The sequence below is a fragment of the Chenopodium quinoa genome, unplaced genomic scaffold (assembly GCF_001683475.1).
Source record: "Chenopodium quinoa cultivar QQ74 unplaced genomic scaffold, ASM168347v1, whole genome shotgun sequence".
Taxonomy (NCBI): Eukaryota; Viridiplantae; Streptophyta; class Magnoliopsida; order Caryophyllales; family Amaranthaceae; genus Chenopodium; species Chenopodium quinoa.
Window position 1 is genome coordinate 484,893 of NW_018745030.1, and position 18,468 is coordinate 503,360.

The 18,468-nt window shown below is 35.3% G+C and overlaps 1 protein-coding gene across 4 annotated transcripts; it reads left to right on the top strand.

The window, feature by feature from the left end:
* Positions 1–753: 753 nt before the first annotated feature.
* On the top strand, positions 754–18,468 carry LOC110709120 (serine/threonine-protein kinase EDR1-like). 4 transcript variants are annotated; one of them, XM_021887335.1, is made up of 17 exons: positions 754–1,060; positions 2,940–3,312; positions 3,608–3,811; positions 6,803–6,994; positions 7,093–7,352; positions 8,552–8,662; positions 8,849–8,938; positions 12,102–12,197; positions 12,844–12,930; positions 13,506–13,626; positions 14,452–14,749; positions 15,590–15,713; positions 15,797–15,816; positions 16,369–16,525; positions 17,091–17,379; positions 17,481–17,553; positions 18,181–18,468. In XM_021887335.1, exons 2-17 carry the CDS (start codon positions 3,076–3,078, stop codon positions 18,261–18,263), a joined length of 2,442 nt encoding a protein of 813 aa, XP_021743027.1. In that variant the 5' UTR covers positions 754–1,060; positions 2,940–3,075; the 3' UTR covers positions 18,264–18,468. The 4 variants fall into 4 exon arrangements, with proteins under 4 accessions (XP_021743027.1, XP_021743028.1, XP_021743030.1 ...); XM_021887336.1 differs by having other exon boundaries at positions 8,861–8,938; XM_021887337.1 differs by lacking the exon at positions 8,849–8,938 and having other exon boundaries at positions 755–1,060.

Consider the following 18,468-nt stretch of genomic DNA (forward strand, 5'->3'; position numbering starts at 1 on the left):
TATTTTTAATGAAATGATCTTATTTTTGTTGAACTAATTAATTTTTTTTTACTGGTTTTCTATTATGTTTCTTCTGTAAAATTTACTGATATTTACTGAATTGAAATTATTTTTACTAAACTAAAATTATTTTTGATGAACTAAACTTACTGAACTGAAATTATTTTTATCAAATATTTTTCTTTTTAACCTGAATTGAATAGGGCGTAAGTATTATAACTTCCTTACATAATCCATGTAACAATTACTTCCTCCGTATTCTAATAGTTGCAACACACACCTTTTTACGACATTTAAGAAATGTGGAGTTCACATGATATAATACACTTTAAAATGAGGCGAGTGGTTATTAGAAGAGTAGTTTAGTGGATCATTTGCTTTAAATAAGGGAAATAGTATAGTTTTTTCCTAAAATAAATTTCCATATATATATAGTGTGATACGAGTAATGTGATATTTTTATTTTTGAAAACTGTTGTCCAAAAAAAAAAAATAGAGGAAGTATGTAATAATCTGATTGTTCCACCTAACAATGAAAATTTATCCAAAATCTCAAATTCAATTTTTAGTTTTTTTTGGGTGTGTATAGGTTGGATTTTATAACTTTCCCAAAAATGAATGATATTTCAAAAAATAAAACGCGGACGAAGGTGTGTGGATGTTGGTGAGCCACCACGTTGCCAGCTGGCTGTCGGACACTGCATCTTTCCCCCTCTAAAGATCTCACAACAACACTCCTTTTCTCTCTTTCTTTCTCTTTCTCTTTCTCATACCAGCACGTGACTCACGTCCTCCCTCCCTTCCTACCCCACCCTTTTCTCTCTCCTCCATTTCAATTTTCTCACTTTCTTTCAGATCATCTTCAACATTAACAAATTAATTCACTCTCTAATAAAATCGAAATCAATAAATCTTCCATTTTTCATTTCTCTCTTCTTTCTTTTGGATCCGACTACTGGGTTTTCTCATCAATCTTCCGAGTTTTACATTTTTGCGCACTCTCAATTCTCCATTGAAGAAGCTTCTGAGTTTTCTCTCTCCATTCAAACCAGATTCTGAGGTAACATTTTTGTTATTTTTTTTTTATTTCGCAATCTAGGGTTTCGTTGATTTGATTTAGGGTTTTATTTCTTCAACTATTTACTATTTGTTATGATTATTCTGGATTATAACGACCGATTTTGTTGCTAGAGAATGATTTTAATGCGTCTAATCTTGATTGATTGAGTCAGATTTGGTTGCTAATGTGTTGTTTATAATCCTTTAATTGTTGTGATTACTCAAGATCGTATTAGGGTTTTAATCGTTCTGCTGTATTTTCGGAAAATAATTAATCTTTTGCTAATTCGTTAGATTTTTATTTTGGAAGAAAGCAAATTCGTTAGTTTAATGCTTACGAACTATCTGGTTTCGTCGTTGAGGGTCTTTTGATCAATGACGACTATGACATTTGGAAATCTTGTCAATGGTGTTAAGAATTGTGAACTTAAATTTTGTGCACCACTTAAAAGACTCTTGTTGTGTATTCTGTACTACTATGCATTCGATTCGTCGGGCAATCATTAGATATCCTTTTGTTAGGCTAACTAGTTGCGCCGAGAACTCTAAACATTTGTATAGGTGGGTGATGGTTCATTTATGACTTGCTGGTTGTAGTAATATTAGAATATCCTTAGCAGTAAGTTGTCATTGCAGGATTGCAGGAAGCCGGGGATTTTGTTGCTTCATATATTGAAGCATTAATTAACTATAACTAAATAGGAAAAGATTATAATGAGCCACTTTTGAAATAACATTGGTGGCTATGCTGATGCCACCTACTTCAGCTAAATTTATCTCGTTACTTGCTTTTGGTTGCTGACCTTTGTGTTAGTTTGTGAATTCAGAAATCTTAGATCAACATTATTGGGATGTCATTCTGTCGAGTTACCAACGATCGGGGTTCTTTGCAAATTAATTGATCGCAACAAAATGTGTACGGAGTTTCATATATTGATAATACCCAATATGTCGTTCTTGTAATTTTCGTGAGTAGTGTTCTTATTTCATATACTTCCTGTGTTTTTTTAGATGAGACACTTCTCTTTTCACGCTTGTCAATGCATGTCTCCAACCATTAATATCTCTAATTATCAATAGTTAAAAACTATTAAAAGAAAATATATACCGAGCCGAAGCTGAAAGGAACCCACATTAATATATCTTTCCTTAAGTATAAGTAACCAGAAATAGAGAAAGTAGAGTAAGTGTATAGTTTCTGACAAAGCCAAATCTATTATGTAAGTCGGATATCTCAAAGAACAATTAATAATCTTTCTAGAAGAATATGTAGACAAGGTTTTCTTTTAATCATTTCAATGTTATTCTTTATGGAGGGTCTTCTCAACCTTTGGCTCCCAAGAGTGGAAAAATAAAGTATAGTGGGAAATTTTCTATAAAATATGTTGTCATGTTCTACTGCATTATTATTATGTATGTTGTTTCTTTAACCAGCACAAATATTATTTATTAAGATCTGTATTCTGTGAGGCCTTTGGTTTAACCGTGTAAAATATTGTGAATGATATGAGAACATCTAATTTGTCGAGTTGTTATGTGTGTGCTTGTAACTTGTGTACTCCATTTATATCTTTTTTCATCCTAGTAGTGTTCTGGATGTAGCTTTGGGATGAAAGTCTGGTCAGAATGATTTAGATTAGACTTTACTGCAGGCATTGAAAGTTGGGTACTGGGTTTCAATTGTATTAGGTCATCTGAAGAGGATGTTTTAAAAAATATGTATCAACTGAGTTCATTAGCTGCTGTTTTCACCTGAGTTTAACTGATTTACTTTTGTGTATGGGATGCCAACCCTATTTTGTTGCCTTTACCAGTATAGTTGATGGGAGGATTTTAATTTATAGGAAATCTGATTTGATTCTATTATCTGAAATGCACAGGCTGTGTGCCTCAAGGTCATGGGATGCAAAATTAAGCCAATGATTTGTTGTTTTGATACGACATCTGGATGGGAAGGGGTTTTTATGGGGTAATAAGTGGGGGCGAAATGGTTTTGCATTCCAAATATTTGACAACATGGAAGAGACACATGATGATACTGGGCAAACAGAACTGGGGTCTTCTAATTCTACCTGGTGGGATTCAGATTTTGTGGAAGATTTTGGATCGGTTTCTTTGACTTCTCAAGAACGCAAGGAAGCCATTAGACACAATGAGCAGGATGAGCAGTTCTCTGAGACAGCATCTCAGATTCTCTGGAGCACTGGAGTGCTCTCTGAAGCTATTCCAAATGGCTTTTATTCTGTTGTTCCGGTAAGTAGCTTTGCTTTACCTGTTGTTTCATCTGCTTTTATCATTCTATGTTATTTTAAAATGCGGTTTAGGTATACCTAAAATTTTACAGCTGTTAATACATTAGGTCATAGGCTGTGTTAGTAATGTTGGATTGTTGGTTGCCAGAGAAAAAATGATCCTTCTGTAATTTTTTATTTTTCTAATTTCTTCTATTTTATTTTTGCATGAATGATGGTTAGGCAAGGAAAGTTTTCTAAACTTTCTTATCACAATGGTTATGAGACTTATCATATTTATGTGTTATACTTTGCAGGATAAGAAGCTTAAGGAGATGTTTGATCGTCTTCCTACGCTAGATGAGCTTTCTACTTTGGAAGCTGACGGCCTCAGGGCTGATATAATTCTTGTAGATGCCCAGAGGGATAAGAAACTTCATATGTTAAAGCAACTTATAACGGCTTTAGTTAAAGGATTAAACTCAAATCCGGCTGCTATAATAAAGAAGATTGCTGGATTGGTGAGCACTACTTAACAATATTGTCTTGTCACTCCTACCTCGTTATTGTGGCTTTTAACTTGATTTATATCATTTTATATATATATTCTAGCCTATAATTTGTTAACCTCTCTATCTAGTTGTTTGTTATTTCTGTTTATTGTTACAGATTCGTTTGCTTACACAATCCCTAAATTAATACTCTCATCCTTGGATGGGGTGAACCAAAATGCCGCAGGAAAAGTAAAAATTTCCAAAGAAATAAGAAAGAGGAAGCCCCACCTTTGGCATCAATTATACAAATCATTTCTTTCACCATTACTTTCGAGATTGCTATTTACTACCATTCTTTGCTATGTATCCACCATACTACTGTTTATTTATATGTGTGATCTTATATTATGTCCTTTCTATTAGAATTTTCACATTTGTCTAACAACAACAAATCTAAAGCTTTATCCTCAAGGGGATGGGGTTGGGCCTGTCAGCTGAAAGAAGGAGGTTGAAGAAAGAGAAGGTAATTGATGCTAGGGAGGAGGGAGGTGGGTGAGAGGTAGGAAGCTGACGAGCTAATTGTTAATGTGAGAGAATGAGAGGAAAAAAGGAGGTGGGTGATACAAGTGAGGGGGTTGGGTTTTGTTTTAAGGTTTGCCGGGTTGTCAGATTTGATGAAAAAGCATTGGTCGGTATTTCGGTTGATGTGGTAGGTGTCTAAAGTTAGCCATAATTTCGGTTGGTTAATTTTATGGCGGTTAAGAACTCAATCTGTCAAATTACCCAGCCAACCTTAAAACATAAATGGACCAGACTTTAAACTAGACCAGAGTAGAAAAAAAAAATCAAATTTCAGATATATTTTCTAGTTACTTCGTGTTACTTATTCTTGTTAAAACCACATCAGACCAGATGAGGCCATACCAAATCATAAATATCACGACCATCCACATCAAACAATAGTATGAGGATGAGTTAGACTAGAAATAAAATTCAATAAAATCAACACCAGATGAGACTAGACCAAATCTGATCATACTAGACCCGACCGGACCAGAAATTGAAAAATTCAGACGAGAATACATTAAATTAAATAAGGTGAAGAGAACCAAACCATGATACCTCGGACATCTTAGTGGTCGAAAATTTCTGTTTAAAGTACGATTTTTTGTTGTGATATGAAATGCCCATATGCTCTGAATTTTTACCTTTTCCTCCTCTTTTGAAGGCATCAGATGGCTGATGTAGCCATAAAATTTAGATCATAATCTGCTTATTTATGTGTGGCAATAATGGTTTCCTATCATGGACGTGTGTGTTTTAATATGGGGTTGATTTGACAAAGATTCTGGTCAGCAAAGCTGAATGACCATGGACTCTTTCATATTGTTTCCAGCTATTGGTTTGGTGGCTGGGAAGATAGAGTGTTTATTGGTCCATAGGCGGCAGTGATGGGAGTTTGAGGAATTTTTTTGGTTTGAGTGGTGGAGCATTGGAGCAAGCTCAAAATGGAATTTGGATATGGCATTGGAGCTTTAGGGTGGAGGAAGTGCTGGTTGGTTGGACATAGACCTGATCAAGCCAAGCCCAGCCCGACCCAGCCCAAAAAACCCCGGGTTGGACAGATTTTGGGGCCCTGGCTCTAAATAGAATGGGTTTGGGCAGCCCGAAAAATCAATTTAAAGTTAAAATTTTGGCCCGGCCTGATTTTGTCCAAAATGGCGGGTTTGGGCAGATCTTTTGGGCAAAGCCCGGCCTGGCCTTACCCATGATCACCTCTAGTTGGACATGACAACGGTATTGGGGGACTGGGGGTAGTGCAAATATGCTGCATCAGCTTGTAGTTATATGATCATTCAAATTCTTCCATAGTTCCATGGTGTTAATGCATTGCTCTAGATAATATTGTCTTGCTGGTCAGTTAGCATGGTGCTTTTGTAAACTTCTAAGTGCTTGTTTGATTAACCTTAAAACATGTGGGCAATGAAAATTCATGGGAATTTGCAAAGGGGGTTACTATTTGGTTGACAACAAATTGTGAAAATGGAGGAATTGGAAATTCATGGGAATTAAAACTTCCCACAAAACATGGGAAATAAATTACCCACCTCCCCCTTGGTCACTCAAAATTCCTATGAATTACAAATTTCTTATGGCTATTTTCTAGGAATTGTGTAAAGGAAATAAATTCCCATGAATTACAAATTACCTTGAGAATTTTAGTTCCCATGTCATGATGTCAACCAAAAAAGCCCTAGGTTTTGCTTTTATTATCCTTTTCTGCTGGTTCTTGTCTATAAATTTAAGTTATGGTCTGTGTGCCTCAAGATTTTATGGGAAATTGACGACATAGAATCTCACAGAAGATACGAAAGGGGCATTTTGTTTCACATTAATTTTGTTTGATTTTACAGATTGCATCTTGTCAAGGTTTCTTTTTTGTTTAGTTACTTGACAGCTGGCACAAGATGCATTTAAAGTTATTAAAAAAAATATATATTTACCAAACCAAGAGGAAGAAATTGCTTATCGCATATCTCAAGTTCTCAACTGATCATAATTCTCACATATCAAGCCCGCCAAATCCCAAGATTTTCTCTATGCTTCAGAATAAACTCACCATCAAAATTTTCTTGCATCACCAAATAAAATTTAAATACCAAAAAAGACACTCAGCAGCAACATCAATATCTGGAAATTGCTTTAAATCATATAATGCAGATGCAAAATGCTGAATTTCAGCATGGATACTAGAGTTACTTGATAATTTATATCATTTAAATGGAAAAAGGGCACATAAGTCATATGAGTTCAAAGGATACGTGTCTTTCTGTACAAAACTAGGAGATACATTGACAATGAGCTTACTGGTTTTTCTCTCCAAAGAATTATTCAGAGAACTATGTTTTGTGCTTCATTGATACTTGCCTTATAGATTTTCCTCATTTAGCTGGCATTTTTATGTACATAATTATATATAAACTGATATTAATTTTCCTCTTACTGTTACTCTGACAGGTTTCTGATCTCTATAAACGTCCTAATTTGGAATCCAGTCCTGTGAAGTCTCTTCTAGAGGAAGCTTCTCAAGGTTCCATGTCTCGTGGGGTTCAGTTGCTTGGTCAAATAAAAAATGGTTCATGTCGTCCTCGTGCAATTTTATTCAAAGTTCTGGCAGATACTGTTGGTCTAGAGAGTAAGCTTATGGTGGTATGTTACCCTCATCTTGAGACTGGTTCAGAATTCTTTTCTCAATGTTATCTTGTCTTAATGTATCTAGTCTCTGTTTCCATATTTTCTTCTTCTAGGGATTGCCCAATGATGAAAGAATTGAGTGTGCAGATTCATCTAAGCATATGTCTGTGGTAGTAGTATTGAATTCAGTGGAACTTCTGGTTGATCTCATGAGGTTTCCTGGTCAACTGATTCCTCGATCTACCAGGGCTATTTTTTTAACCCATATTTCCGCAGCAGGGGAGAGTGACTCTGCAGAAAATGATTCTTGTGACTCTCCACTTGAGCCCAACAGTCCTATGTGTGGATTTTCTGAAAGAGTTGATCAAGAAAGGTTAGTTAGAGCAAGATTGCTATGTCCTATTATATGTTAAAAAGTAATCTTAATTTCTTATATTATTGGCAATTCAGGCTTTGATACGATGTCCAGAAAGATTGTATGTTAAGACTATATATTGCTATTTAAGTTGTGGTATATGATTGTTCATGACTGTAAATATTATATAGATCCTTGAATCTCCTACTAAAACAAGTGGAGGTTTTTTTTTTTTTTCAGAAAATGTTGTTCCTTCTTGCTAGTTTTTATATTTTCTCGTATTGAGCATCTGCATCTTATGTTTTGAAAAGGATATCCAGACATGATGTTGATAAAGGTTGTTCTATTTTGGAAGAAAGAAAAAACTGATGGTGGGTTTATTTGGAGCATATTGAAAACTTTAGGGTTTAAAGGGTTTGTTTTTGTGAGGGTTATAGTTTGTTGAGATGTGTGTTATTTATTACTACCTTCTCTTGGTTTTGTGAATATAATTATATTTCTAAACCATTGGTGTACACTGTCAAGTAACTGAACGAAAAAAAAAAACTGCACCTGGAGGGATGGAATATGTATGTCTAGTTGTCGACTCGGGCTGTGAAAGTCCACTTGGAAATAGTTATTTTTATATTGATATGGGGAGGTGTTCCTGGAGAACCTGTGATGATATGAATAGCCTGTTGCAATACCGCAATGTGTAAATAAACTGATCAGGCCACTAAGAAGTTTCTTAGTTTTTTAACCACTAGCCACTTGCCCATCAGATACTTTTTTTATCTCCTGTGGTCGTTCACAAAGATATTCTTTTTCAATTCTACTGAATATTGCTTGTTCTTGCAATTTCATTTTTTTCATGTTATTTTTACCTCCCTCCATTCAAGTCTTCTTTGGCCTCCCTGAGCATCAAACATTTCAGTTATTTTAACTCTCCTCTGTCCTTGCTGGTGTATCTTTGGGTTGATGTAAGCGTCAATAGTTGCAACTTTAACTTCAATATATTCTTTCATAAATTGTAGTTGTTTAGGTATGCTTTGAAAATTGTTAATTTATACATTAAAATCTAAAACTAATTGAAGATTCAACATGATTAAGTATAGTTCTCCGTCTTGTATCTCTTAGGTCCATTCAATGTATGTAACATAAAGGCGAGGGTTGCTCCATATCGACCCATAGACATGGTTGCTAGATACATTTTGTCAATGTTCTTTTATTTACTTCAGTGCAGAGAAAGATGATACTGGTCAATTCGCGAGGAGGTTTGATATGAATGCTGCTGGTCCTTCGCTGCAAAATAGAGTGCTTAGAACTGCTACTCTTGAAAGAAGATTGAGGTATTTGACCCGTTTCCATCTACTTCGACATTTTATGCCAAGGACTTGAGTCTCTCTCTCTCTCTTTCTCTGGGGAAGGGGGTATCTTAATGAATACATATACCAATTAAGGATTTGTGTGTCTTCCTAGTTCAATTTTTTGCCATATTAGTGCTCAGGTTGGGCTGATTATTTAACAAGCCTCAGTTTATCACATAGTGAACCGAACATCGCGACTACATTTTGGAGACGGAGTCGGAGGAAGGTCATTGCTGAACAGCGGACTGCTAGTTCAAGGTGTTCCTTGGTTCCACTTCCATCTTCAAGTGATGAGGAACTTTTTTATTTTTATTTTATTATTTTTATTATTTTTTTATGTGTTTGTTGAAAATGTATCTTAATTCTGCAGTTATTGTTCATTAGGTTTGAAATTAGCTACTAGAATTTGGCTGTTGAAATCTTAAGCCGTTTGGGCATCCTAGTTGACAATCTTGACATCTATTGTGAAGGTTAATATTGCTTTGTGTAGAACTGAGATTAGTGTAATTGATTAATGATGTACAAAAGTGATGGTTAATTACTACTCCCTCCGTTTTTAAATACTTGCTTCATTTCTTTATATGCGGAGCTTTAGGAGAAATTGCAGAAAGTAAAAAAATATGGAGGTAGTGGGGTAGGTGGAAGAATAAAAAATTGTAAAAAGTTAAAGTAGTTGAGAGAATTGGAGGAGAGAGAATATGAAATTAATAAAATATGATTTATGTTGGTCCACTAGTTGAGAGAAAGGAGTTAAATATTGTAAAAGCTTTCCAAATAAGGGAATGGAGCAAGTATTCGAAAACGGCTAGAAATGGAAATTGGAGCAAGTATTTAAAATGGAGGGAGTAATAGTTAATGGCATACATGAATGATGCTCTAGTAGTGCTTGTTGCCGATTCAAATATTGAAAAGAAATAATTCTATACTAGTATACCAAATTAGCATCATAATATATAGTACCTGTCAATTTCCTGTTATCTTAAACTAAGGAGATATGAGGTCTTGGCATTTCATTTCTATTCCTCATATGTGGTTAAAATTATCTTCTGTCTACTACTAAGAAGCTTATTCATATTGATGAAACTAGATGGTGACTACATTTTGTTGATGTCATTTCTTTGATTTGTTATGTTGTATCAGTTCTTTGTTTAGTCACACAAAATGTTAAGTTCCTTTGTTGATTTGTGTGTACTAGCACAATTAGGTTGTGCCTTTGTTGCATATCAGCTCTCGCGCTATGTTGTTTGTCAACATGATTTTTTTTATAGAACCCAAGATGCGATTGAGGAAAGTTAGCATGTTTGTCTTCTCATTTATTGCTGTCAAAATCAAATAGCTAGCTACTTTTTCAAATTTTTTTATTTATTTTTTTTTCCAAAAAATTGAAGTAGATGCAGATCCTGTATCTTATAGCGTAATTTATATGTTTCTGCAGTAGGTAATGCAACGTTTTTATACTGGCATTGAGAATGCAAGTCATGGACACTCTGCAGGTTCATAACTAGGTTTTATATTTCCCTTGTGGTGGAGAGCAGGGTTAAACTAGGTCTAATATTTTAATGGCTAAGTACTTGGGACTTGGGAAAATACATTTTTGGATCATTGGCTAATCCTGATGACTGATGTAGCCATTTATTGCCTCAGCAGAAGAAAATTTCTGCCTCCAAACTCTCATGTTACAATTCAGTAATCTGTCATAAAATTATTCTATCAAAATGCAGTGCTGCACTCGAGTTGCCTTTTTCCTTCTTTTTTGTATTGAGATATTGATAATATATGCTTTGTCTGAGCAGGGATGTCCGACTCAGTTTTCGTTTTTGGGGTGTTTCAGAAAGTTTGACCTATTTTATTTTAATCATTGTTGGCAAACCCTATTTACTACCTTACCCTTCTTACTCCACACTGTTTACATCTCTCCACTCACTCTCTTACCTTATCCATGTTTTTCTTATACCCACCCACTTTTTCATTCTTTATACTAACTTTATCCACCGTTTTCTTAAACCCCCTCGCTTTTTTACAAACTGCAGCTAGGGGGCATTTGGTACAGGGTATTTTGGAAAGGGTAAGTGGATCAAAAGAGTTGATTCCCTTTGTTGATGTTTGCAGTAATATTTAGGTCATTGCCTTTACCTTCTCCATTCTCCCAAACTTTTTTCTATGTTGATTCCCTCCTCCCCTCTACTCATTTTAATTTCCTTTCCTTAGCCACCACCACACCACCATAAATCTACCTCCACCCCCACCCCCACCATTAATCTACCTCCATCCCCACCATAAATCTACCTCCATCCTCACCACTAATTCACCACCGTTGGCACCTTTTTTTTGTTTTTTTTTTAAATTTTTATTTTTATCAGCATCAACCCACCACCACCGGTCCACCTTCAGTGGCATCGGCCTCACCACCATTGTTGGCGTCATCACCAAACCCACCGAACTTCACAAAATCCACCAAATCACTACAGCCAGACTCCATAGAATCCACCCAACCACTGCCTGTAACCCTATAACACCCCAATCCAACTTGAAAATTCACCCCTCATCCATCAAAAATTCACACACCACCAATTACGTACCCCCACAACTTAAAACCCTTCCCATCACCACCTGCATTCCTAAGATCTAGATTTGAGAAAAAGAGTGAAAGAGAAAATAAATTTGGGGGGTGGGGGGATGATGGTTGTAGTCTTGTTGGAGGTCGCCACCTCTCTGGAGAGGGTGGTGTGATGGGTGTCTGATTTTAGTGACCCTAAAAGCATTCGATAGATTATTGTGTTTGAAGTCCTCTTAGTGGTAAAGGTTGTAATACGGTGAATGGTGGTGATATTTTTGTTTCCCTTTCTGCTTCTTTAATCTACACAAACATATCAAACCAGGACTTTCTTCTTGTAAATGTCTTATGATTGTGGATAAAATGTTAAAAACAACCAGTGCTCCTGAATCCCTAATTGTATAACAGATGTTCATGACAATGATTTTCTTGTGATTGACTGAATGATTTCATTACTTGCTTACCATGTGGCCTTTAGCCCATTAAATCAGTGCTTTTAAGAAACCAACTGCTTTACATTGCTTGGTTATATAAGTTTTTTCCCAAAACTGTTTAGTAGCTCTTTTTGTTATTATTTTTAGTTTTTGTTAAACCTTTCTCTGTCATAGAATGGGGAAATATACAAATAAGGAAAAAAAAAAAGGAAAAGGAGCTTATCTGTTCTTGTAATGTTATTTGCACCTCTTATTTAAGGGAATGGGTCACAATGTCACATAAGTGTGCTTATGCTGTTCATTTGGTGGTATTTTATGTCAAAAAGTATGTCTACCTTTGCTCAATGTCAACCATGTCATTGAACTTTTAGATGTATGATAGATGTATGGCTTCTGGATTTTGCTTATCTATATAAATTTTTTATGGTTGTAGTCCTGAGCATCCTTCACTTCGCGCGCGAGGTCGGTCAATGCTTGGTGGTGAAAGAAAAACCTTTAGAGATTTTGCTGATGATGCTGATTCATCAAGGTCTGTAACATCTAAATTCTTCTCTGCTAAGTGTTTGTATAGTAATAAGGAAAAACCTCTGAATCATATTTTGAGAATTTGAGGTATATATTGAATTAGTGAGGCAGAGTCCTAAATTGATTGAATTTGATTCTGATCTTTATTGGAATATCCTTCATAACGATGGCATAACTTGCCTGTTTTAACTTTAGTAAGAACTCTAAAGATTTCATCTCTGAATTTGCTTAGGGATCTTCCATGGTTTGTAACATTCCCAGATTGTCCATTTTTATAACAATGGCATGATCTATCAAGGGATTGCATCTTGGAACATTAATCCTAACGATGGCATAATTTATCTGTTTTAACTTTAGTAAAAACTTAGAATTCATATTGGCATTTTCTTAGGGATTTCGTATGGTTTGTACCATTTCTAGGTTGCCCTCTTGAATTGAGGGAGTGAAGGTAGGAGGCCTTTGATTTATTTAAGTTTTGTCAATGTTTGCACTCTTGTTTTTATGTGATATATATTCCCAAATCTGTGAATTTGCTTTCTGGTTAGGGGCTCTCTCTCATTTAATTTAATTTATTGTTTATTTTAAAGTTTTTTCTGACAACTTTTTTTTTTTTTTTAATAAAAAATTCTGCTGTTGGTTCTTGTGTACAGATCAGTTGGTGTACCAACATCTGAAGCTCGTAGATTACGACGAAGGAGCATCAGCATCACCCCAGAAATTGGTGACGATATCGTGAGGTTTGTGTTTCTGGTGTTTGTGTTTAAGCTTGCACATCTGTCGAAGAATGTTGGTCAAATCTATCAGTCTGGGAATAAAATTGTTTTATAGTGAGGCATCAGGTACATGGGCTGAATTTATCATTATACTGTGCAGGAAAAAGTTGATTAGTGTTTTAAGTGAATTGTGCCTGTATTTTTTTTTTTTTTCATGATTTTCAACAATCAAACTTATTGTACTTTTCTGGATTTCATCCAGATTATTATTGTTTCCTGGAGAATGACTGACAGACGTGACAGTCATCTTTTGTGATGGATGCAAGTTGAGCTGTTCTGGCCCAAAATGCATCTGCTGTGATTATTTCCTTTTATGAGCCAGACAAATTATAAAATACTGTTCTGCCATCGGATACATGATTAGCCAAACTGACATATTATGCCTTTTGTTTTATATTATATTACTTGGAACAATTTATGTTGCTTGAGCAGGGTTCATATTAAAGAGAATTGTTTGACCCTGGAAATCCTTAATTACTTGCTTTTTAATATTGTGGGTATGGTTTACATTCTTATGTATGTGTGTTTTAAATTTTCAGGGCTGTGCGAGCAATGAATGAGACGTTGAAGCAAAACCGTATTTTGAGAGATCGGGGTGAGGACAGGTCTCTTCCCACTTCGCCCAGCAGTACTAACGCTGGTGTCAATCCTGAGACAAATGTATGTAGGTTTCACTTTATCGTAGACTGTATGTATGTTGGTCTAAAAGGGAATTACTCTTTGATATACAGTTTCCTCTCTAGATTCTATCATGTTTGCTACTTAGAGCATGTTTGGTAAGAGTTATTTTGGGTTGGAAACGGATTCAATTTAACTATTACCGTTGCCAATGGCTTGGTTAGAAGGTTTAGGTAACAATAACCATTACCTAGGGGTAATGGTTTCCACCTATTTGTTACCTCTCTAAAACTTAAGGTAACAATTGCCCTTACCCCTCCTTGAACAAAAATAAAGGGAGTTAGGTGTAAGTGATTCCTTTTCATGGTTAAACCAAACAAATTTAAAGGTAAGAGTTAAATGATTCCTTTCCTCCCTCTTATATGTTTCCTTTCCACTCTATTTCCAATACCCTAACCAAACGCCCCCTTAATGTATGAAAAAAAAATGTTTATTCTACTGTTTAATATGTACTACATAGTTCTTTGATTTAAAAATCTTCCTTTTTCCTGCTTATTTGCTTCTTTTTTTTTTTTAATTTCTTTTTATTATTATTATTTTTTTTGAGTTGACTACAGAAACTTGTAAGGTGGATTCTGATGGTCAATATCCTATCTGATAGCACATTGTTGCTCAAATCTCCGTCTAGATTTTCAATTTTCATTTTATTAGTTTTTTCTATTTTTCCTTTGGGAACAGATGTAAAGTGTTGCATGTGTCTTAGGACCATGTAAGCCTGCTTGAAAAAGAAAAATGTTCTTGACGAGAGTGTATTAGACTGCATAGAACTTATCAGTGTTACTGACCAATTTATCCTTCCACATTCAGGCTTCTGATTTCCGTCTTGGGAATCGAGATGAAATTTCTGGGGCCAGATCTGCTTTATATGCTCTGCATGGGGAGCAAAGTACTCAAAAAGCTGTATCACTACCATCATCTCCTCATCAATACATGAGTCGAACCTTAGAAAGGAATATGACATCAGGACAGGCTCCAAGTGATGAAATGGTGTCAACATGGAATAAAATTTTGGAAGCGCGCATGTATCGTGACAAATCCCTGCTTCCTTATGATGAATGGAATATTGATTTTTCTGAGTTGACTGTTGGAACTCGTGTTGGAATCGGTAAGCCCTCTTCTCTTGCTCTTCTGTTGTGTACTGGAGCTGTGAAACTGTTAGGAACTGCTGATGCTACTGTAAATATGCTGTAACTGTGGTCCAGGTGTTCATTGCAAGTCTAAGCTGTCTATATTTGGTACTCTTAGCTCTTAGCTGCATAACAATAGCAATGTTAAGGGTAAAATTGATTAATTAGCCTAGGGATTAGGAAATGTAAGATAGATTGAACATGTGGATAGTAATGTATAAACGATGTGCCAAAGGAATGGTTGTGGAGATTGACAGGCCTAAAATTTTGCAGTTGTGCAGCTGGAAAAGGATAAAATCAGACACTTGTATGGCAGGCCTCATGTGTCCTTCATAAGGCTCTCTATTAGAAACCATATCCACGTGACTTGTCGACTACCTTCTGTCTACATTATTTTGTTTGGATTCAGTGACAAACTAATAGGCTTTGATTATTGGTTTATAATTAAAAGGAAATTGTTAAACCAAAGGTCTTACTTGGGTTTTGAATGCTTTTATGGCATGTCTCTGATTGAAATCCTTATTTAGTCTATGGGAGTGTCATTCCTTTTCTACTTGTCAGATTCTAAGACTTGGTCAAAGATCTTTATTATGTTGTTTTTCTGTTACTACGGAGCAAAATATACGATACAAACAAATCATATTGTTTTTAATGAAAGGTGATAACTTTCTCCACAGTTGAAGATGTAAACATAAAATAGTATATGTGACTATTAATTTTGATTGAACGAGTAATTTTTAACAGATCTTTTTGCTACACCATTTATAAAGTATAATTACCATTTTTTGTTAATTATGTTATCTTTCTTCATTAACTAGGATTCTTTGGGGAAGTTTTTCGAGGAATATGGAATGGGACGGATGTTGCCATCAAATTGTTTTTAGAGCAGGATCTGACTTCTGAAAACATGGAGGACTTCTGCAATGAAATAGCTATTCTTAGGTACTACATTTATTTTTATTTTTTTTTGTTCTTTTTTGTTTTGTGAAATCTAACACCTTTTCTTTTTCCCGTGTTGCCTCCAGCCGCCTTCGACACCCAAATGGTAACCATCTTATCTTGTTATAATTGCATTTTCAAAAATAATATCTGCATCTGGCTCGTTATTTGCAAAATTTGGCCCTAGATCCAAGTATAAATTGTATAATCAAAATCATCTGAGATAGATAGGAGTAAGCCTTGGAATTTGGCAAACATAACAACGTCGCAAATTTTGAACATTTAGTAAAATTATCTGAACAATCGCAACGTCCCACGCCTATACTTTTGAACATTTAGTAAACAATTCTAAACAATTACAAATTTTGAACATTTTGTAAAAAAATATGAACATCGTAAATTTTGAGCATTTTGTAAAAAAAAAAAATCTAAACAATCGCCTAGGTTTTATCCAAGAAAGGAAGTTTGTAGCATAAATGGGCTGGTGGTGCATTACTTATGACGAAAAATATTGTTAATTGGGATTTTTAATACTCATCTGGGAAGCCTACTGTGCTGCGTTACTTATTACGAAAAATATTGTTACTACTGAACACCATAGTACTTCATAGTTTGTTGTCTTGTTATATTCTCATTTACTAATTGGTATTTTCTGCAGTTATTTTGTTTCTTGGTGCTTGCACAAAACCACCACGCTTATCAATGGTCACAGAATACATGGAAATGGGTTCTTTGTATTATCTGATCCACCTGAGTGGTCAGAAGAAGAAGCTTAGCTGGCGGAGGAGATTAAAAATGCTACGTGATATATGCAGGTTTTTCTGATTATGCTATTATGTTTAAAACTATTTTTTGTCATTCTTCTACTTCGTATTGCGTTTGTGACTGATACTCTTGCTACGAGACAAAAACTAAATTCCTCAGTCGTTGAATGATTACAATTTTCTGTGTTGAACTTCAATTGAAGTGTTACGGTTATCCAGACCAAATTACACAAATTTAAGCTGTGTGTTGAAAATGGCGATTATGCTACTCATATGGGGTATGATTGTATGATGTAAGTATGTAACAATGATAGTACTTCTCAAGTTCCCAGGGTTGCATGAATAATGTGTAATTCAGGAGAAAATAGTAAGGTATATTCTTCATGGGTCATTATTGCTAAAAAGGAGAACTCTGACAGCTTAGTCAAATGTCCTGCTTTTTTTATCATTAGCATCTACATTTACATTTGGATAAAATTATATCTCAAACTAGAATATGCTGTGTGATTGATGTATTATCGTTGGCTTTTGGCTTAGGTTGGACCACTCTCATCTATTTAGGTTTGTTAAATCTTATGAATGCAAACTTACCATAGTTTCTGTGTGCCACTTACAGAGGGTTGATGTGCATACACCGAATGAAGATTGTTCACCGTGATTTGAAGAGTGCTAACTGTCTTGTGAACAAACATTGGACAGTAAAGATATGTGATTTTGGATTGTCAAGGATAATGACAGACTCACCCATCGGAGACTCTTCATCTGCTGGAACTCCTGAATGGATGGCTCCTGAACTCATACGGAATGAACCTTTTACAGAAAAGTGTGACATATTTAGCCTTGGTGTCATCATGTGGGAGCTCTGTACTCTGAGCAGGCCTTGGGAAGGTGTACCACCGGAAAAGGTATTTAGTATTTACCTTGCTAAGTTTGCTTGTTGGACTTGAAGAAGGTAAAATTTTGCGAACTAATTTTGGTTTTGCCTAATCTGGACATTACTTTGCAGGTGGTTTATGCCGTTGCAAATGAGGGTTCACGTTTAGAAATTCCCGAAGGACCTCTTGGTCGGCTCATTACAGGTACTCTTCTGATTATTGCTACATCTTTTCTTCTATAGCTGAGAGTTCATTGATTTGTCAACTATTTACTTGAAGTGCATGACATATAGTGAGCTATAGGAAATAGTTCTGTGACTTCTGTCTGCCTCAAATATTTTGCCATAAAATCAGTTTGGTTGACGTATACAGAATAGGTAAAGTGCTGAGCTGGTTTAGTAGAAATAATGAAATAGAGTACATATGTGATTCTTGTTCACTATATTGTTAGAATATACTTGAATTAAGATTAGTAAAAAAACAGTAGCTATAGACCAGTAGAATATTGACCTTGTTCTAATCTAAAAATTTGCATCCTCTAGTCCATATAGAATGTTCACCATGGTTGAGAGTACATGACACTCGAGTCAACTATCTTTGCTGGACTAATGTCAGGAAACAAAACCCATGTAAATTTTCTTGAACCTTAACTTCTACTACGAAGTTAAGTCCCGTGAACCATTGTTTTGGAGTGGCACTGCCAGTAAAAGTCAATTGTTGAATTCTTCATTTTCTATAGCTTGATTATATTGAAATTCTTCATTTTCTTTTGGCGTCATAAGATTGTTTTGTTGGGACTTAGGTGCTCATTGTCTGATTTGATTGTTGCAGATTGTTGGGCAGAACCACATGAACGACCAAACTGCAAGGAGATACTTTCCCGCTTGCTTGACTGCGAATATGCACTTTGCTAATTCACATCCTTGTATAGCGAGAGAATGTTAGTTGAGGAATAGAGTTGTCACCATTATTATCATGTTTCCGGCTCTCTTTGTTGTAAACTTAGTTGATGATATTTCAAATTTTGAAATGGAAAAAGGGGAGAATATAATTTGAATTGCGAAGAGAATTACATCTTAGAGAATTTCACATCAGCAGTAAACTGTTGAAAGAGTTACA